Here is a 21,700-nt window from a genome sequence, read left to right as displayed (position 1 = left end):
CCATCCTGGTCAATTTTCCTCCAAGGCATGCTAAGCTTACAAACAGCTTTGTGTCACACATGTCAAATGTTGCACGTGTTTCCTGAGAATCAGCAGAGGTCTCTCGCTTTAAGAGAAGCACGCAAAGACACTTACCTGGACACCAAGCAGGACAGTTACAGGGTGAGATTCATTCACCCTCAGGGGCAATCAGGGATATTTTTCTCCTTTCAGTTCATTTTCTGCTCGATTTTTAGCCGCAAGTTTGATTTGTGTTACTCTACATGGAATGATATATTGTAAGGATTTTGTTTTTGTTGTTGTTTTTATAAATCGAAGATCTTAAAATTCAAGTTGCACTTTTTTCTAAGGTCAACGGTACACTAGGGGCCAATTTACCACCCTTTGAGGAAAACTAAATGTACACAGCTGTGGGGAGTTGGATTCACATATGTGTTAATGTAAATGTCCTCTACCAAAAAAATGCTATAAAACTAAACACCTTTAAATTTGTCTTGGTTTTTTGCACAGATCTTTCAACCAAATTTAGTCCTAATTGAATATGCCAAATATTCATTATTATTTATTTTGTTTTATTTATTTTATTTTATTTTATTTTATTTTATTTTATTTTATTTTATTTTAACCCTTTCAATGCCCATTAATTACATAATGTCACTGTTTTAAAGAAAAAAAAACCCACATGAAATTAGTTATTTTTCATATAAGAAATGTTGGGGGCTGGGGAAATAGGCTTAAATATACAAAAAAAAAAACAGTAATAAAATTGATGTGATGCATTGGTATTTATTCATTTGTGTATTTATGTATTAATCTAATTTTTTTTCATTGTCACATTCTTAATTTCCTGCCCTTTCAGGACACCAGAGAATAAACATGTCCCATCTGGTCCCATTATTTATGATATATAAAGCAATTTTTAAAAGTACAGTCACTACACAATAGAATCATGCATTCTCTGATTTAAGGGTTTTATTTTGGAGAAATAAAAACAAGCTGAGTTTGATTGAACAATCTGAGAGAAAGAAAAAAGAAAGTAGTAGTAAAATAATCATCTGTAATGTTGTTACAGCAGTTTTTGGTAGAGGACCATTTCGTCCTCAGAGGGTTGTAAATCAAAGCGACCCATGGGGTTGAAAAAAAAAATCTGACTGTAAATGAGTAATTTTCCTCTATAATAGAATGTAAATATCAGAGTAGGAAATGATCACCATCAAAAACTTACATTTTGTGTTGACAGAGCCAGGTCTGTGATGGATCGGGACACCTTTGGGGGGATCTGGGGTTTACAGCTCTGTTTCAGACTGAGGTCCTGGGCTGTGACTGGTCTTCCCTCCCATTCCATCTCACTGGAGGCGGAGAAGTCATGGGAGTACACACGGTACTCTGTGAGCGGCCTGCGGCATGTGTGCTGGATGGTCCCCCATGCAGACGTGCTGTCGCCTGGGTTGCTCCAGCGCTGGTGGTTGGTGTGGGTGGGTGTCGCTCCACCAGGGAGGTTGGACGGTTCTCTCCATTTGGCCGGGGTGGTGTTCTCCTGAGCAGGGAGGGTGGAGGACTTGCTTTGGTGGGGCCTCTTGTCTGATTTGTACAGCACATCCAAATACTGTTGTCCGGTTTGTTGACTCATCACACATGATGGAGTATGCACTGAGAGAGAAGAGACCAAAAACCTTCAATTGATGATCGTTTGACAGGAGCAGAGCTGTCCCCTGCAGCCATCACACAAAGAAGGGTAGATTCTGACAGCGCAGTTCCCTCTCCCTCTGAGCAGGGGCGTAGCTGAAATTAGGCAAACACAGGCAGTTGCCTGGGGCCCCAAGATTCCCAGGGGCCCCCAAAGCATCTCTTAAAAACTGATTTATGAAGTTCTCTTCAATTGAAAGCATTTCTTTTTTCTAAATCTTACTTCACATGCTTCAAAATCCATCAAAAGGCTTAATCTTTAATGATGGTTTTGGGCACTCCCCCTCTCTTCTTATTCAGTGGGCTATTCCATGTTACAACACATCTGAGAATTTGATTCAGGAAGAAAGTGGTAAAAAACACTTTTTGTCCCATTTTTTTCTTATTTTCAACCAAATCGGAAATAAAAAAAAAATGTTGCTCTGAGATCTGAGATAAACATAGAAGACTTTTAGGATTTTAAGGACTTTATCTAGCCCAGGAAACAGGATAACTTTCTCAAAATCAAACTTTTTGAGTTGGTGATAAACATTATTGAACAAAATCTCTTTTTTGGAAACATAACTCACTGGACAGGGGGTCAAATAAAAATACATTAACTTTAAAATAATAGTACCAAAAGTATGGTAACTGTAAATATCACCTCTTTCAGTAGATTTTTTTTCCAGTTTTTTGTTGTGCTTGATATTTACATATTTTTTCCTTATTAAATTATTTTTTTTCAATGTTTACCTATTGTAATGTTTTTCACTTCATACTTTCTTGTTTGTTACTGTTACTCTGTAAATTCCCCACTGTGGGACAAATAAGCTGTCAATTGACCATAATAGATTTCAAATCCAGGACAAAGTGGACTAAATGATGTATTCACTTTTTTCAAAATCAAACTAAAGTACAGAACTTGAGGAAATGCATTTAGTTGCGTTAAGTTACCATGTACAAGATTAGCACTGTCTCATGACTTGATTCTGGGGAAGAGACAGTGGACCCAGGGAAGGCCAGGACATGGAGGGCCCCATTGACTGGGTTTGCCTTGGGCCCCAAATGACTAAATACACCCCTGCCTCTGAGCACAGTCACTACAAACAAATCTACAGCACATATACAGGTGAAATGCAGATTAAGTCATTTTAAATGCTCAGTCTCTGAACATAATGTTGGAGGATTAGAGTCACTTTGAAAAAGAAAGTTAATTGATGAGAATGAGCGTGGAGAATCTTGTGAAGTTATCCTTTATTATAGGTTTCACTAATAAGGAATTATTTCAACTTTTGCCACAACAGCAGAGCAATAAGTATAAAGACCCTGTAATGAGAGCCCAGAAACTGGGGCTTTGTCAAGAACTTTGATAAAGTTAAGAAAATATTCACAGATTTGTCTTTCCCTGATCGATAACTCGTCAGAGGAACATGCAGCAAGGTAGACTGAGAGCTACAAACGTATTTTCCTCTAAATGAGTCGTTCTCAGCGCTAGGGAACGTGTATTGTCCTCTATGCAGAGCGGCATTGTTTGAATAAAAATGCAAATGCTGCAAATTTCAGCCCTGACAAAATATGACACAGAAATATTGAAGATATTTTCACCCAGGAGAGGTGTAGGTTATCAAAATCCGTTTATCTCACATATTTTAAACTACATTTCTTCGATCTTTTGATAGTCTTTAGCTATAAACCAAAATAACGAGTTGTTCCCATAAAGTTATGACTCTATTCTCTTAAATTCATGACTTTTAATATTCATGAGATTAATCTTTTGTATTTATGATTTTTTTCTAGTATACTAAAATGATTTATAAATTAAATTTTAAAAGTTCTTTAAGGTGGCCATAAAACAACATTAACTTCATTCATTCATTCATTCATTTTCTATACTGCTTATCCTGTTCAGGGTCGCGGGTGGCTAGAGCCTATCCCAGCTGTCATTGGGCGAGAGGTGAGGTACACCCTAGACCGGTCGCCAGTCAATCGCAGGGCTGACACATAGACAAACACCACACAGAAAGACCCCCCGGCTCAGGTGGGGATTTGAACCGGTCACCTTCTTGCTATGAGGCTGCATACAACATTAACTTGTTAAAAAAATAATAAATTGAAGAGTTTGTTTTGCATTGAATTTTGGCTACACAATGTTAAGGGTTCCATGGTGAGATTTCAGGAACCTTTTATTGTTCTCCTAAAGGAAACTGCAGTCTGAAGTTGTAGAATAAAATACCAACATAGCCTTTAACCCATACTGCTGTGACACCATAGAAAATTAATGTTGCAACACATAAAACAAGAAGTACAGAACAGTCAAGCGCAAACCTCGTCTCTGAATCATCCAGGTCACAAAAAGGTCAGTGAACACAAAACAGAATAGAAGGGGAAATGAGCCATGTGCGGTAGTCCTGAAGTCCTGAAAGATGTCCTCACCTGTGGGATTCTGGGATTTCTTTGGTGCTTCTTTTCCACTCTTTACAGCTGGTTTCTTCACAGGCTTCTGGCCTCTTGTGACAGCTGGTTTAGGCTCTGCGGTAATACCGATGTGGTGAGCACTCTGAAAATGTTTAACACAAAATGTTATGTTAAGTCACATCCTGATCTTGGTTTTCCTGACTTCATGAAATGGGTCAACAGTTTTTAGATGGAGCCCCATGAGGTGTGGAGCCCAGCTCCTTGTTTACATGTTTGTGATGTTGGTATCTTAGGCAATGCCATCAGTGTAGTCATTTAGTCAAAACTAACTTCAGTCCAGCTCTTAATATGATCAAATTCCTGAAAATCCTTTTAAAATTCCATCTGCTTCAGTTGTAGAGGCAGGCTAACATGGCTAATATGTCTGTTTGGGAAGAATCCCATAATGAGGCTAGCTCAGACAATGGTTTGTTTCAGAGCTGCAAAAAATCACTGCTGACTCTTTCTTCTTCCTTTCTTTGTCATTTAAAAAATATTTATTTTTTTTAATCAGCCACCAATACAAATCAATTGTCCTCACCAGTGGTGTGCAAAGACATTTTGAAGGGCAGGGGGGAAAAGGGGGCACCACGTTTCACATGTTTTAGACAATTTTAGCACGTTTCAAACAACCAGGAGGCACTTAAAGTGATTTCCGGGATGGAACAAGTCGGGTCCTATCACAAGGTTTAGGGCAGAAATTACCCCTACAGCAGTGATTTTGTGCAGCAGAAGCCCAGAGCGCTCGCACCAAACACCCCCTCCCTGCTCCTCTGCCGGTTTCCTCTGCACTCAGATGGGACCATATTTTACTTGACCAAAAACACAAATAAACGGACTCCCACCAAAAAAATCTGATATGGGTCTGCATTCACGCTTTATTTAGAGAATTTTCAGCACGTTACTTTCACACAAAAACACAGTTAAATAAGGCTCTAGTTCTCATCGTGTCTCTTCGTCCAGGCAGACTACCTGCGTTGGTTTATCTGGCATGCCGCGTGCGTGGTCTTATACACTAAGTGGCGAGTGCCTTGTAGCCAACTGTGGCTCTGCAGCGGAGGTAGCGCCGTTTTACGACACGATGAGAACTAGAGCCTTATTTAGCTGTGTTTTTGTGTGAAAGTAACGCGCTGAAAATTTTTTCTGTGGGAGTCTGTTTATTTGTGTTTTTGGTCAAGTAAAATATGGCCCCTTCTGAGTGCATAGGAAACAGGCAGAGGAGCAGGGAGGGGGTGTTTGGTGCGAGCGCTCTGGGCTTCTGCTGCACAAAATCACTGCTGTAGGGGTAATTTCTGCCCTAAACCTTGTGATAGAACCCAACTTGTTCCATCCTGGAGTATCACGGAGTACATTTCGCTCCTAAGAGGGCGCGCTATCTGCGTTTTGGCTCCAAAAAGAGAATCTCAGTGCACATATTTTGCATCCCAAAAGGAAATTTTAGTGAGCATTTGACTCCCAAAAAGGCCCTTTAGCATGCGTTTTTCCACGATTTGGCCATGAGGAGAGGTGACCCCCCCCTCTCCTTATGGCCAAATCTCCTCCAACCCCCCCTGTGCGCACCACTGGTCCTCACAGTATTTTGCTTTCACATCACATCCTGCCATTTGGTTCTAGGATTACACAGAGAATAGTCACCCTCCTTGGAACATCTGCCCAGTATTAAAACCCAATCAGCATTTGTGTTAAATAACTGCACCATTATGGCTACAGTGGGTTTCAACATGTGACGAGCAGGGGGCAGATTGTCACTGGTTGATCAAATCATTTCATCTCACAAAACAAACATACAGAGAAAAGAAATCAACCTATCAGATCTTTGTGGCTCACTCCTCACTTTTTCTCAGGGTTTAAACTATATCAGAAAACTATTACAGAACAACTTCCAGTACATGGTAGTGTGTCAGATCAAAAATTTAAAAAGTTAGTTAAATCCCAGTTAATAAAGAAACTGGAATCTGATGTGATCAGTGGAATGAAAGATGATACTTAGGGAGAAAAAAAGGTGACAGCTTTGTCTGCTTGAAACACAAATGAAAACAAAAAGGCCCTGCATGCCATGTGACTCTGAGTCTGCACTTCCAGGTAGTCAAAACTAATTGGGTCCAACTTCAAGGTGACCCAAATGACTCAGTGAGAAATTTGGAATGTACAGGACAGGTTATTTCCCGCTCTCTTTGTGTATAACACACAAAGGATCAAAACATGCTCCTCCTCATTCCTTTTTGAGTTTACTGTTAATAAACTTTGATGTGTTTTGTTTGGCTTTTATTTTATTACACACACCCATGCACTGAATTACTAAGTGCTTACCACAGTACCTCTGAAATGGCACACACTAAATACCACAGAGACAAAGATACAGAAAACATCTGTTGACTGAGAGTGGAGTAAATCCCTGTTTTCTGACCTGACTTGAAGCTGGCTTCTCTTTTTTCTTTGTGCCACAGTGATGAGGCCCTTTCCTCTCTTTGATTTCTGTCCTGTGTTTCGCTCTCCTCGTCTCTAGGAAGACACAGGAATTTAAAACATGTACCTGATCAGGTGAGTCCAACTGCTAAACCGAAAGTCAAAGCAAAACCAAGAAACACCAAACATAAAGAAGCTTGTTTGTTCTTCTATTTATGTGAAGTGAACAATGGTTTAATAAATACACTGTGAAATAACCGTAAAATACTGGCTGTAGAAATGGCCAGTCATTTCCAGTTTTTTACAGTGTTTGTACTGTAAAATACTGACAACCCTGCTGCCAGTATTTTATTATTATTTTACAGCAAAGAAATTTTTGTTGTGATTGCATTTTGTAACCATGTGTGAGGACCCTGCTGTAGATTGAGACGCGGCATGAAGGGCACAGACAGTCTATGCTTAAATTAAAATACTGCCCCAGTGTTTGCACTTTAAGTTAACTGTAAAAAAAGCAAAACTCAATTTATTTTTTCTCCATTTTTAAATTGGCCAACACACTGTAAAACGGTCCATGCCATGTGGAGCACAGAAAGCTGATATGTGCCATGTAGAGCTCACACAGCCGATATGTGCCATGCAAAGCACAGACAGCCGCTTCATGCCATGTGAAGTACAAACAGTTGAAATGTGGCATGTGGAGCACAGACAGCTGATACATGCCATATGGAGCACAGATAGTCGGTTCACAACTCAGTGTAACATATACATAAAATGTATACACATGCATATACATAAAACACCATCACAACAAAAATTACTTTACAGTAAAATACTGGCAGCAGGGTTGCCTGTATTTTACAGATATTTGTACAGTGTGTTATTTTTACAGTGCAGTATTTATACATAGCAGGATTTCACCGTAGACATTTCCTAGTCAATTAACAGTAATTTGTTTTACATCAACAAATATTGTACTGCTTGATCATGACCTCAGATGTCCTGTGGGAGCATTAATGAACACCGGCATATAGATGAGCTTGACCCACTTATTTCCCATTTACCTTCATTGTGATTGTTGGTGATGTGGATTAAATCTTCTGGGCTCTTGGCGGACTGCCAAACTGCAGCATTACAGCCAGGGTTATCTGCCATAAAGGGAGACCAATCACAAACATTGAGGATTTCAAATGAAAAGTCGGAGAGAGAAGAGGTCACAGAAATTGTTTTCTAACTCACGGACATGCAGCTGGTAGATTACTGAAGGTTTAAATCTAAATTATAGACAAAAGGATTTTTTTATGAAGTTGAATGATTTTATTTTAATCCTCTTGCTGGTTTATGATTCAGGTGGAGGTAACAGCATCACCACAACAGGAGAATTCCTTCTACTCACCGAGCGTCACATTATCTGATGCAGACTTGGGTAGATGTGTTCTGAAAGTAAAAGAAAACAAAATAAATTAGAAAGTGCTTTTAATGTGAGAGGGTATTCAAACCTTTTAGTCAAACAACAAAACACAAAAACCTCAAAGTTATATCTATTTTATGATGGACAATCAGTTTCTTTCAAAGTAAAGTCAGGGAAGTAAAGGTGTGGACAGGACTGTGAGCTTTAAGTAGGTGGGCCTCAAATCAGCTTTGTTCAACAAGCCCAGAGCTATAAGCTGCCTTCTGCCGGCTGAAGAGTCTGCAGTGCCTGTCTTCTCTGGAGAAAAACTCTCGATCAATCAAACTCATCAATGTCTTTGTTTCATTAATGTGTCTGTTTTCATCACTTTTTCAATGGCTGCTTGATCCCTCCTCTAATTGCATTGTATAACAAAGAAAAGAAAAGCTAAGGTGGAGCAAGGGCATGCTGCTAAAAAGCCTGTCTGCCCTGCTGCATGAGGGATTTAAGGTATTAACCCTCTGTGAAAATGAACAGGAAGCCTTTCTGGCCATATATGGGAAAGCCTTTTCACTTGCATGGGAGATTTTTGCTGCACGCACATCCAATAAAAGAATCAGAAAGAAGGTTACACAGTTCAAGCTTGAATTCCTGGCAGGATTAAATCATTTTCTCTTTGTCCTTCTATAGATCATCTGGTGAAAAGGGCCACATCCAATACTCTGACTCCTCACCTACCTCCTTTTCTTTTTTTTAGAGCCAGTCCCCTGCAGCTGGGGCATCTCCTGAATGAAGTCAGAGCATTTCAAGTCAGACATGAGAAGAAGAAAAAACATCTTTCTTGATCCCAGTTAAGTCTCAGGTTTTACTTCCCTTACCATAGAAATAGATCTACCAGATCCTCTCCACTTGGTGCCATCATCTAACAGAATGGCTGGGCTACACGAACGGCTACATGAGCGACTGGAGGAGCGGCTGGGAATTGGTGGTGGTGGGCCATCACTGGAGTTCTGCACTGCCTCATACAGACTGTCCATAGACCCCTCCTGCAAACACATGATGATCTCTGTCAATGGACTTAATCTGTCTGCCGGACTGAGTCTACTCGAAGTACACACTGGAAAACGCACGTCAAGCCACTGACTTGTGAAACACATCAGGTGGACTTTGAAGTGCTTTGGGGAGAACGGGGCAATGTGAGACACCCCCTGTATCCTGGCAATGGATCATATTTGTGGTCATCTGACCATTAGGTTTTCAAGCCCCTTCAATTTCCCCTTGACCATGAAGTAAAGGACCTCATGGCGCATGCTTTTTTGATGAGCACAAGTTACAGACTGATGTGAAGATTTAACAAGTAGTTTTGAGAATTTCAATTCTGATCTGTGAATATATATATATATATATATATATATATATATATATATATATATATATATATATATATATATATATAGCATGTAAAAGTTAATTTTCTTGCTGTCAACTTAATCAACTGTTGTTCCATAGCATATATGTATCATATATGTTGATGAACTATCAACATATAAAACCATGTGATGATGCAAGCTGAAGATCAGTCTGAATTGCTAAGAGAGGTTGGGTTTTTATTTTTTTGGTTTGTTTGTTTGTTTGTTTGTTTGTTTGTTTGTTTGTTTGTTTTTTCAAAAAATGTGGTGGTGGGGTAAAGTGAGACAAATGGTGTGTGGTAAAGTGAGACAGTGATCACAAAACACTTAAGGTTAAATTAAATAAAGCCAACTGATGTTGCCACAAACCTAAATCTTATAGTAATAAATTGCCTACTGTAGGTAGAGATTGGTTTGGTAGCTTCCTAGCACATCTCCATTTCTCTGTCCCAACTCCAGAGGCAACATCCAATGAAAAGGCTACAGCCTTCAATAAAACGACAGTTGGGGAGTTCTTTGGGCCATTGAAAGCTTATGATTGAGAACATGGTCCACAAATGTGATACATCTTTATTGTCCTCTACAGGAAATTTGTTGCCGCTGTCTGTACAAAGGAAAGTAAACATACATATTTGCCATTTGATGGTTCATGAGATGAATCAATCAATCAATCTTTATTTATATAGCGCCAAATCATAACAAATGTTATTTCACTTTACAAAAACATTTACAGGTCTAGACCCGTAAATGTTAATAAAATTTTATTAGCAGAAACCCAACATCAAGACAAGATAAGGACCCTTGATCTATTTCAGAAAACTGGTTTGTTGGTTGATCTGATGCTCCACACATTCCTATTTGTTAAACAAAGTCAAGACTGACCAGAGAGCAATTTACCAATCCAGACAGATTTAGAAAAAATTCTACTGGAATTGTGTGGAAAGATGTTTGACATATTGTGATAACTTCTTCAACCTTTTTGTATGTAAAGACTTATGAGATGAACTAATGACTAAATGTTGTAGGGGTGAGACTATTCAACAGAGACCCATGATAATCCATTTTGATCACATGACAAAAGCAATTGATAATGTAGGAATCAGCAGTGAATTGTACATAATCGTTTGCATAGATGTCCCGAACCATCTGCAATTTGTTCAAAGAAATAAGAAACTGCTTATTTGATGAGCACAAGTGACAGAATGATGTGAAGATTTAACGAGTAGTTTTGAGAATTTCAATTCTGATCTGCGAAATGAACCAAAGCAACTGTGAAAAACTGTAAAACATTTTGAATTATAGTACGTTGTATTTAATTTTGTTCAGAGTTGCTTCTAAGTATTGAGCAAAAAAAAGTACTTTATTGACTAAATCCCATGATTCTGGTACTGGTCCGATATTAGTTTTAGAATGTGTGATTGCCAAGCTAACTGTCAGGATTCTACTTGTTACAACGTGTTGTTATCGTTGTTTCAGAGTGGAAAAGTAAGTAGAGCAGTTTACCCCCAACTGGTTCACTCTACCCCTTGATTTCTCTGGTTTGTCTCAGTTTAGGGTTAGGGTTAGGGTTGCTTACTTGTTTTGCTCCTGTGTATGTCCAGAGACACTACAGGTAACTCTGGTTACATTGTTCACACATGGGATTTCACCTGCTAACAGCCTGTTGCATGTTGATGCCAACCGTTTGCTGGAGCTGGTGTGAGCTGAGGAGAAGGTGAGGACGACGTGCTGGTGCTTTAGTATGAGCCAAGAAGAGATGACATCCACCTGACTTTCATCAATTGTCATCGAAAATGTAAGATCTATCTCCCATTACATGGACAGCCTAGCAATGCTAAACCAGCACCAGTGGGAATACCAGAGGGCAGAGTAGCATCATGCTATTCACAGATATGAATGGCCAATCTGTCGTCTCTGATAGACTTTTTTCTAGTTTTCGCTTATCGTATTATTCTAGTCAAATATTCTTGTATATTAAACACTTAATATTTTCTTGTGTTGCTGCTATGACTCTGAGGCCTGAACCACACGTATATGGAGGTTTTTTGGATTGGATATCTTTGTCCTCCTTTAAAAAAAAATCTCCGTCCACACCACAGAAATATCTCTGTCCATACGAAGAGGCCAAACTGAAAACGCTACACAGATCCACTCAACCGGATATTTTTTTTATTTCTTCACTTTTTTGTCTGTTTTTAAAAATCTCCGTTTTTGTGGGTGAAATCACCGTGTTTGTGTGGTCGAGAGGCCCAATTGGACAGAAAAATTTGTGTTTAGGAATGTATCCATATACGTGTGGTTCAGGCCTGAATATATCTTTGGGGATTAATGAAGTACTTTCTGTTTTATTCAGTTTGATTCTATAAAATTAGGTAGTCCATTCTAACCTAAGAGAACAAGGCAATCAGCGTTTAACCCAACACAACATAATCAGACATCCACAGAAGAGTTTTGAGGATCTGGTCTGAATAAAGAGTTACGACACTACTGCTACTCTTACACTCTTTAAAGTTTGTTTATCAACTGCTGATGCACAAATTCAGATGAGATTTCAGTGTGGATCAGAACGTGTTTGTCAGCATAGCACTGCCTTATCTTTCTTCATTCATCTCTTCTTGCTGTGTGATCTTTCATCTCTGGGCTGACAGCTGTTTGAGTCGCTGCTATGCAGGGTCGCTTTGGTCACGCTGATCATGGGTTAAACCAGTTCTGTGGTTCATTTATTAGCACTCAAAGAAAGCAGCCTGTAGTGTTTTCTAAAACCTCTCATGGGTGAACGCTGGTAAAAGATTCTGTCATGCATGTGAAATGAGTCGGAGGAGATCAGGGAGGACAATTAGTGCAATCACTTTTCAAGCCTCAGCTGCAGCGGGATGCTAGGTAATAATCCTGATTACTGGTCGACATCTGTCCAAAAACAAGTTTTTGTATTCGTGCCCTTCGTACCCACGTGTAGCACAACAGCTGCTGCAGAGTCTGAGGATGGAGAGGGTAGTGCATGTGCCTGTGCCTTTTCCAGCTCACCTTAACAATCAAGACTTCTCCTTTTACTGCTCTGACCATGCCTCTGCCTGAGAGCTGTGTGAAGTTTTCTTGCATTTTTAGACACAGACTGATCAACAGAGTCATCTCACAGATGGTTCATATAGCTGACAACAACAGCAGTGTGTTACTTAAAGGTTTAGCCACCCATTATTGAAGGATTAATGTAACCAGCCACAAACTGAAATACTGCTTTACTTAGTTTATACATACTCCTAACACTTCCTGTTATACAAAGGCTTACGCCTCACACTATTTAAAAGCTCCTTTGGTTTGCATAAATGTTCTGCCTGAGACCAAGTTCACAAACAACATATGGCTGAATCTGCTTCTCTGTAAGAGCACAAAGCAATGAGTCAAAGGTAGGAATGAAAGCCAGTCTTACCAGGGAAAAGCAGAAAAGGTTCATTTTGGCTGAGAGGTGTCCCCGATGTGTTTGTGTGTCTGATGGAGCAAACGGACGGACAGCCAGAGACCAAGAGACACAACAGCTGAGTGTGAGCCCAGCCTGGGTCGCCTGCTGTCTTCTCAGATTAATACCACAGTGAAATCCCTGCACTAATCCAATAGATGGACCACCATTACTCTACCAGCTAAATCAGAACTCACAACAAGCCCATCATTGGTGGAGCAGCAGGATGACTCTTTGTTTTAAATTGTTCCCTTTTTTTATTCCCACAGGGCAGCAAAGCCTGGCAGTGCTGCTCTCTGCAAACCTCCACTCAGTCAGAGCTTCATCAGATATACTCAGTGAGAGGTCCATCATTCAAATGTTACCTCAAAGGACATTTCACAATGAGGGTTATAAAATTACTGATAGAAATTCTTCAGTGAAGCAAAACATGTTCCTGTCAGCAATATTTACCTCTTTCAAAAGGTTAAGGTGCTGTTGAATGTTAACAAAGAATGAAAATAATAGTTTTCAAATCATTTAAATTCAACTTCAACTTTATTCATAAAGCACATTAAAATACAAAAATGGTGGTCAAAGTGCTTTACACAATCCTAAACTATGAATAACTAACAGTAAAGAAAAACAATGAACGACAATAAAACTGTAATAAATAAATGAATAAGTAAATAAATAAAAAAGAAAGACAAAAAAAGCAACAAAAGCCAACACCTTAAACTGAGTTAAAAGCCATAGAACAGTTGTGCTTTAAGGGAGGATTTTCAAAAAGAGAGTTCGCCTGATGTTCAAAGGTAAATTGTTGTGTTTTTTTATATACAACAGAAGAAGTTAAAAACAACACACCATTTGCTCAAGGCAATATTTTTTTTCACACAAAGATCATTTCATTCTTCATCAGTTTTCTGGAAACAAAGGTTTGTAAATTTGCTGAATTTAAGATAAAAAATTACAACCTGAAAAGATGAGCAGGCTCATATAAAATGCTTGAAAGGAGGAATTTAATAAGATGAAAGAATGCTCAGCTAAGAAATAACAACATAACCTCCATGAAGTCAACTCAACAATAAATCAGACAAAGTCAACAAACATGGAATGAGCTTGTTTTTTCCATTCCACAGCCACGACTCTTTCTATTTGGTACAGAAAAGAGTAGATCACAGTCCTTTTAAATGTGTTGAAGCATCATCAAGAGGTGATTTTAAAACATACAAAAACGATTCTGTATGTATGAATTTAGTTTTTCATCAAAAGTTATGTGGAAAGGAAGTTCCCAACAAACAACAAATAAAATGTAGAAGGTTATGATCCTTTAATCCCCCAATCTCCCACCTCTCATGTCTGAGCTGCTCAGATGTAAGGAAGAAACAGATGGAGAGATTAACACTTATGACCTATATTTTCATGCTGATGTAACTGAATGATTCAGTAGAAGTGGATTGGTTTGGGATGATCCTTCTTTCATCTGCTTTATAGCTAAGTTAGTTTATTGTTGTAATTTTAATTGCGAGTACTGTTGGTTTTTGTTCTGAATGCCTGAAAAAAAAAATCATAATTTTATGATTTATAACCCTGAATTTATGCAGTACTTTTTCTCTTTTTTTTTAACAGTAGTTTTAAGAAAAAACTGTAAAAGAACAGATATTATCTGTGAATTAACAACCTGGATGTTTGTTGTTGTTGTTGTTGTTGTTGTTGTTTGCTCATTTTTCGGATTTTAATGGAAGAACTACTCTATTATCTCATGTACTCTCTTAAATTACAGTTAAATTTGTTTAAAATTGCAATAATAATCTGTAACTTCATATGTTGCTTGTTGTATACAGGTCTATGTTCATACTATTTCATGTTTTTTTATACTGTAAACTAAACGTGAATCTTTTTAGTTTTACATACACTTTAAAGAAAGTCAGTACAAATAGGGTCCAATATATACAGCAATCAAATCACAGATTGTTCTGTTCGACCTTTTTACAGGGGTATTATCTGGGTTTTTTTTTCATTCATGCAGCTGGGCCACCCCCCCCCCTCACTCATGGTTGCAATAATTGTTCTGTTGCTTTGATTAACTCTTTTTCAATCTATGTCAGATTTTTTAAAATCATGAAAGTTCTAAACAGAACACACCATGTCTTTACGAAAAAACACTTTCTTCCCATACGTCACTGGGCACTTTGTCCTCCATCAGTTTGTGTCCTAAGTCATTTTTGTTTTTGTTTTGGCGTTTTGTAACTGTGAGTGAGAAGGGAACACAGTGGATGTGAGACCCTGCTGGACATTAGGACGTTTTGCAGGGAGCATGAACTGGCTGTCTGTGCTCTGCATTATTGTACCCAATAATTTACCTTGTGTTTGGTATTATATGTACTAATAAACAAGATGTTTATGCCCTGAGTGCAACATCTCAGTGTACAGCAGAAGTCTGCAAAATTTTGAAGTATTTTTCTTCAGAACTCTTTGCATTGTCACTTCATTAAAGGGTTCAATTGTAAAAAATTAGGAAAAATCTATAAAAGGTATTTTTATGTGGAACTCTTTTTGATAACTTCTATTAATGTATTGTATTTGCACTTCATTTTAATAAGGATATTTTACTTTGATTTCACAGTTTTTGAAAGAAAGAAAGAAGTAGCGGCCAGTCATTGACTGTTTTTTATTTTTTTAAATCTAATTTCTACTTGTTTATTTTTACAGTGTGCGAAAGGCACTGCGAAGTGACTTAATATTTTAAGTAAGTCAAGTCATTTACACCATTTCCAATGCTGGGCCCCGATCATGTTTTGAAGACAGAATTAAGCTCAGACTGCCAGTTACAGCACCTTTCTGACAGTAACAGGGTGTGATAGAGTCCCTCCTCTTTATGTGAATGAATGCTGCTGGGCAAGATGCGTTCCTCTGTGAACAACAATGCAAGGTTAGTTTAATCTATCAGTGAAGTATTTGATTAATTGTTTGCTATAATTGGTTAAAAATAACCCCGTGTAAATTCAGGTGGATGGTTACAAATTTGCCATCCCTTTATCAGAAAGTAAAACAGGAGCTTTTTTCATATTCCTAATCAAAACTTATAAAACCCACACCCATGGTGCCAGAGTTTATGAAAGCTAATCTACCCTGTTCTACATTCAGTCCTCTACCTTTATAGGTTTGCAAAAAAAAAATTAAATTGCTGTAAATTATCAACCAATTATCACCACTCCCATATTGTGCTCCTTTTCTGCAGTCAAATATGGATCACTGATGTCTTCATGAAATGGTAGTAACATGTTTGGTTCAAAAAGCCAATAAATCAAGCACAGCAGCATTGTTTCCAGGCTCTCATAGCCCCTCTGTTTGGAACGCTCTGTTTAGTGGCATGACCTTCATATGTAAATGAGCCACCGCTGATACCGCCCCGCTTTTCTGCGTCACTGAGAGCGGAGCCACGAGCTCCGAGTGCACAATGTTAAGAAAACAGCGAAGCTCGTTTACTGTAACATTACAGACTAAAACAGGCTAACCGCAGCTAATGTTAGCATCCTGAAGCTAACACTGAGACAGGGGAGACACGGAGGAAAAGCTCTTACATCTGCTCCACAGCTCACAGCATTTTAAATACTCACATTTCCAGGGTCCCAGGTTCGTTGGTGGATGGTCGGTAATGCGCCTGGATTCAGGACCAGTCTATTCGCCAGCCCTCTGTTGGACTGTCCAAAGTTGGAAAAGCAGTCAGCCGTGAAGTGACTAGCACACACATACACAGTTTTACTGAGTGTAGCTGGCACATTTCCCCCATAAATGAACTCTAGCCACTTCTTAGTCTTGTCTTCTTCCCTGATGGGAAGCTTGTGCATGGAACTATGTCGCTAATTACAGAGCTTTCCCTCCAGCAGCGGGGAGAGGAGTGTGCGGGGAGGGGGTTCAGGGGTATCTGCTCCAGTGGACCAATCAGGTCAATCTTGCTCCTGATTGGTTAGAAAAGGAAATCGCTGATGTCGGCAAATCCCCCAAATCCAAACAGCTCATTTTAGGTCAAGATTTTACATTCACAAGCTCTACTAAGAACAGGTTTTGTCATTAAATGTCACATTTTGTGGGCTGGGAGGAAAGCCAAAGACCCACAAATTTCACTAAAAGACTTAACAAAGTGATTTTTTTATATGGGACCTTTAATTGAAGGATGGCTATGTTTCATCTGTGGAGTCTTACGAAAACATAGGCAGATTTTTCATTTTATTACTTTAGTGTGTGGCTGTTTTTTAAAGCAAAGAGTAAAAACAAAAGATGGATCTGGATGTTAGACAGTGGTACCACTCAACATGCTGAAATTCAAAGACAATAACTGTCTTTGTTAGATCTTTCCCAAAAGAAACCCTTTACAGATCTGTACTGTTAGCTGTGCTGGTTACATTATGTTAATCTGCAGAGGTGAAAAACACTATAACAAGAGATTAGTTCTGTTTTATCAGCAACAAAAGACAGCCAAGACAAACTGCTCCGATCATTTCAAAGATTTATTCAGTGATTCTGATCAGAAGAGCTCCAGCTTTATGTTACAGCACAGACAGAATTGACCCACATATCAGAGGCTGGAGCAGTGGCCCACATCAGGATGGGATTAAATGTGTCTGTGTGTGGCTGCCTTGCTTCCAGCTCTAGTGTGTTACAAAAATTCACAGCAGTAGCTCTTAGAGCCGAGTAACCAATGAGACATGACACTCGACAAATGAACATTCGTAGATTTAATGAAAAATCTGCACAACAGAGAGGCAAATCAAAGACAGGATCATAGTTAACACGACATGTGAGACATCACAGAGGAGTGAATTCTGCCGATGGCTAATTACATCTATTTTCTTGGCAGCAGGATGTAGTATCACTGTCCACACAAGTGTCTTCACAGCCATGTGTAGTTACACCTGTAAGAAACAGAAACATATGCAATGACTCTACTTTTACAAAAAAAATAAATAAAAAAAAAGAAAGAAAAAGAAATCATGAAAAAGAAAACAACAAAGCCTCAAATTTACCATTGTTGTACACAGTTGTGCAAAACTTTTTGTTGCAGTCTTTCACTGTGTCACAGGTATCATCAGTTCCACCAGGGCAGACATAGCATTCGAGAGTGAGCACTGGTGAAAGGATGAAAGAAAATAAAAAAAAACAACATTTAAATAAGTTTCACTCAACACATTGTAATGAAGCAACATCAATTTTTCTGTTCAGTTTTTAACCTAACAATGAGTTACATTACAAAATAATAACTAAAAAAACCTTCAGCAGCCAAGAAGACACAATAAACACACAATCCTATTATTATTATTTTATTTTATTATTTATTGTTTGTTTTTTCAAACACCAGTGATCTATTAAAAGCTACATTTTAATATGTTTTAAAAAATGTATCTTTGAAAATATAATTAAACTCTTCTTTACTCTTTTTTCTCAAAGACAATACAAAATGTAGTTTGAGCCAAAGTCCTCTTACCTTGAGTGCTACACAGCAGGAGAAGCAGCACGAGCAGCAGGATCTTCATGATTGTGGATGGTGTGTGTGTTGTTGAGCTCTTCACTCTTGAACTTTTATACACAGGCTGGTCAGGGATGGCCAACATACCATTCTACATAGCTGAGCCGTGCACTTCCTTGTACACAGGTGTTCCTGTAAATCCATTGTCCTTTCCAGAAAGACGACGCCTCACAAACAACTTAAACTGGTTCTTACCTTTTGCCATTAGAAGGATGTTGTGTTCAAAGTAGATTGGTGGATAATTAACCCTCTGTTGGTAGAGAATGGTTTTATATGCACCCTGAAATGTGAGATAATCTTGATGCCTGATGTATGAACAGAACTTTATTTCACTATGTTTGAAACTCAATGTATATAACCATGAACTAACAGCCATGTTGAATGTTTTGGTTTTGTTCTTGTTTTGTGTGTGTGTGTGTGTGTGTGTGTGTGTGTGTGTGTGTGTGTGTGTGTGTGTGTGTGTGTGTGTGTGTGTGTGTGTGTGTGTGTGTGTGTGTGTGTGTGTGTCCTGTTTAATTGAACTTGTGTGTATTTGTGGATTTGGTCTAAAATGTGTTCCTGGGTATTCTATTACCAGCATGCTCTTTGTAAATTTAAAAAAAAGTCTGTATATAAAATATTCAGGATGAAGAAAAAAGGGAAAAAAAAGTCTGAAAGGATTCGCTGAGGGTGTTAAAACTGTTACTTGAATAAGTAAACAAAGCTGAGCTTGAGGTGAAACCGGAAAAAAAACAGAGCTATCACAACAGGCCAAGTTTAGTTTGACCTGCTTCTCTCGGCTTTCTGTGCTGAATAACTTTCCAATTCAATGGAAAAACAAGATTGTCCTTGCCAGTTCTGCTCTCTCAGGTTCATCAGCAGCCTGAGAATTGATGAAACATTGTGATTCTTTTGCACAAAATTAACAAAAGGCCCATTAAAGTTATCTTGTCAATCAGAGATACCTCTGAATAAAAGCTTCTTATTTGTGAGGTCAATACATTAAGCCACGACTGAAAGGTTCATGGAAGATAAACGAAAACTTTTTTCTAACTGTAGAAAATCAAGTTTCTTTTCAGTGAAACAGACAATCTGAAGGAGAGAAGCAGCTGTGCCGATCCATATTTTCTGACATCCTGGGGCTTAATAAGTTGTTTTTCAGTGTTTAGGGATTACACTCCAAAACAAAGAGTGTTAATTATAAAACAGACTAAGAAATTTCCTGGAAAAAAAGGGGTGAACACCTTACAATTTTTTTCTCTCTTTCTGGTGACCGTTTGAGTAAAATTCAGTTGTTGATTCTTGTAAATAATCATCCTAAATTGTTTTTAAATTGTTGTTCCTAGGCACCTCCAGAGTGGCTGCCTTTATTTCTTCTTTTTCTTTATCTCTGCGTTTGAAGTCTGTCCTTACTTTTTTTGTCCCTCTGTTGGCCACTGACACCAAACTGGTTGTGTTTGCAGTGGTGTTTTTACTTTTGTTTATTTCTGTGTGTGTGTGTGTGGAGATCCAACGTGCGACCCTTGTTATTTATAAACAAGATTTCACCTGTTAGCAGCCTGTAGCATGTCAATGCTAACCCTAACCAACCCTAACCCTAACCCTAACCCAATGTCCTTCCATTCATTGTTTTGGGAATTATAAGATCTATCTCCAATTTGATGGACAAGCTAGCTGTGCTAACCTACAACAGAGGGAATACCAGGGGACAGAGTAGCATCATGCTATACACAGATATGGCTAGAAGAGCTAACACCAGACACAAACACCACATTGGAAGAGCTTCACCTGCTGTGAGCAGACAGGATCCAGGAGACGGAAACTGAACAGACTGCTGAAGAAGCTCAGTCCTGGACCCTGTGGAGGTGGAGACTGACTGACTGGACAATGATGGCATGCTGTTGACTTTTTTTTTCCTCATATATTCTTGAATTTTTTGCACAATATAATTTCTTGTATTGCTGCTCTGACTCTAGATTTTCCTTCAGAGGTTAATGAAGCACTTTCTATTCTATTTTATTCCATTTTATTCTATTCTATCCCATTCTATTCTATTTCTAGTAATTAGCCCAAAGAACCAGATCACTTTCTGGATTTTTTAAATTGGTCTTTCAGGCTTCTTGTTACTAACTCTTTTGTTCAACAAAATGAATAAATTAAAAATAGATAAATACATAAATAAATGAATAAATAACAGGAGACGCATTAAGCTGGTATAATTCCAACTCAGTTGCTCTAAATTCAGTTGTTCCACAAGATTCTTTGTTCATACAGACACTATCAACCTTGTATGCTTATTGTTATTTTTTTTTTAAAATACGTATAAAAGTTCATAAATAGCCATCATACATGTCTGAATAATTTGAACACCTTCAAAATCAGTATGATCAGCAATTTACTGCTGCTTAACTGCACATGTTTAGTTTTGCCTTTAGCAACACATCATCCAGGATGAAGTTAATCTACGGCCTCAAAAAACTTAAAGGACCTAGGAGTTTACCAAAACCTACAAACCTCACATACAGCGCACATTTAGGGACTTTACTTTCTTCAAAGATTTTTTAACTTCATAGTTAGCAGATGAATATTTTAAATAACTTCTTATCAACCTCCTTAACACGTCCAACATTCAAAATTAGCTTTTGATAAGAAATCATTACAGATCTTATACTTTAACAATCCTAGAGGCCTGGTTATCTTATCTCGGACAGTAAAACAGAAACACCTGAAATATCATGATCATCAGCTTCTGCAGCTTTCCCCATCCTCCGACAACTGGACAAAAGATGGAGTTGTACTTTTCTGACATCTGTTGTCAACAACTGGGAATTGCAAGACAACGTGGACAGAAATGGGAACCATGAATATCGGATCAAAATTTTAAGACCAGTGGAAAAATTGAAAGAATTTACATTTTGTACTGTTGGATCTTAAGAAGGTTCTGAGTAGAGTTTCAAAATGCAAATAGAAGAAATGAGAGTGAGACGAAGAAAAAGAAAAAAGTTTGAGACACCTGCGTTATCCTTTGACAGGTGTACCGCCTCAGTCATACTAGACTGGAATAACTGTGAATCAAGGCATTTCAGATGCTAGACTGTCCGTTCTTGACACAGAAAAGTCAGTGGCTAAGTGGTTATAGTGCTCGATGCAGACATACAGTGATCCATGTTTTACTTTTGGTGTGGGTTTGATCCCACCAGTGGTAACTATTTGAAAATATCTCATTTTCCTTCTTCTGTCACCCTCAAAGTACAGTCAACATATAACAGAATAAAGACTTATAAAAGGTGACAACAGCCACAATTTTCCATAGAAATACCTTCCTTTTACCAGTGGTCCATTCTGATCATGATAATATAAAGGTGATTCCACATGGTGAGATTACTTTGTGTCTTCCCCCTTATTTACATATAGGGCACTGCATCACTATCACCTCAAAT

At 38.4% G+C, this 21,700-nt stretch overlaps 1 protein-coding gene across 1 annotated transcript; it reads right to left on the bottom strand.

The window, feature by feature from the left end:
* Positions 1-1,213: 1,213 nt before the first annotated feature.
* Positions 1,214-12,846, bottom strand: LOC141797794 (uncharacterized). The gene is made up of 8 exons (XM_074679477.1): positions 12,749-12,846; positions 8,791-8,958; positions 8,651-8,697; positions 7,919-7,959; positions 7,587-7,670; positions 6,527-6,621; positions 4,099-4,222; positions 1,214-1,650 (listed from the first exon to the last, which is right to left on the bottom strand). Exons 1-8 carry the CDS (start codon positions 12,770-12,772, stop codon positions 1,214-1,216), a joined length of 1,020 nt encoding a protein of 339 aa, XP_074535578.1. The 5' UTR covers positions 12,773-12,846.
* Positions 12,847-21,700: the final 8,854 nt, after the last annotated feature.

The sequence above is a fragment of the Halichoeres trimaculatus genome, unplaced genomic scaffold (assembly GCF_033239565.1).
Source record: "Halichoeres trimaculatus isolate MK-OKI-2021-1 unplaced genomic scaffold, fHalTri1.1 fHalTri1_scaffold_9, whole genome shotgun sequence".
Classification (NCBI taxonomy): domain Eukaryota; kingdom Metazoa; phylum Chordata; class Actinopteri; order Labriformes; family Labridae; genus Halichoeres; species Halichoeres trimaculatus.
The sequence above is the reverse complement of the archived record's forward strand: the minus strand, read 5'-3'. Positions and strand labels throughout refer to the sequence as shown.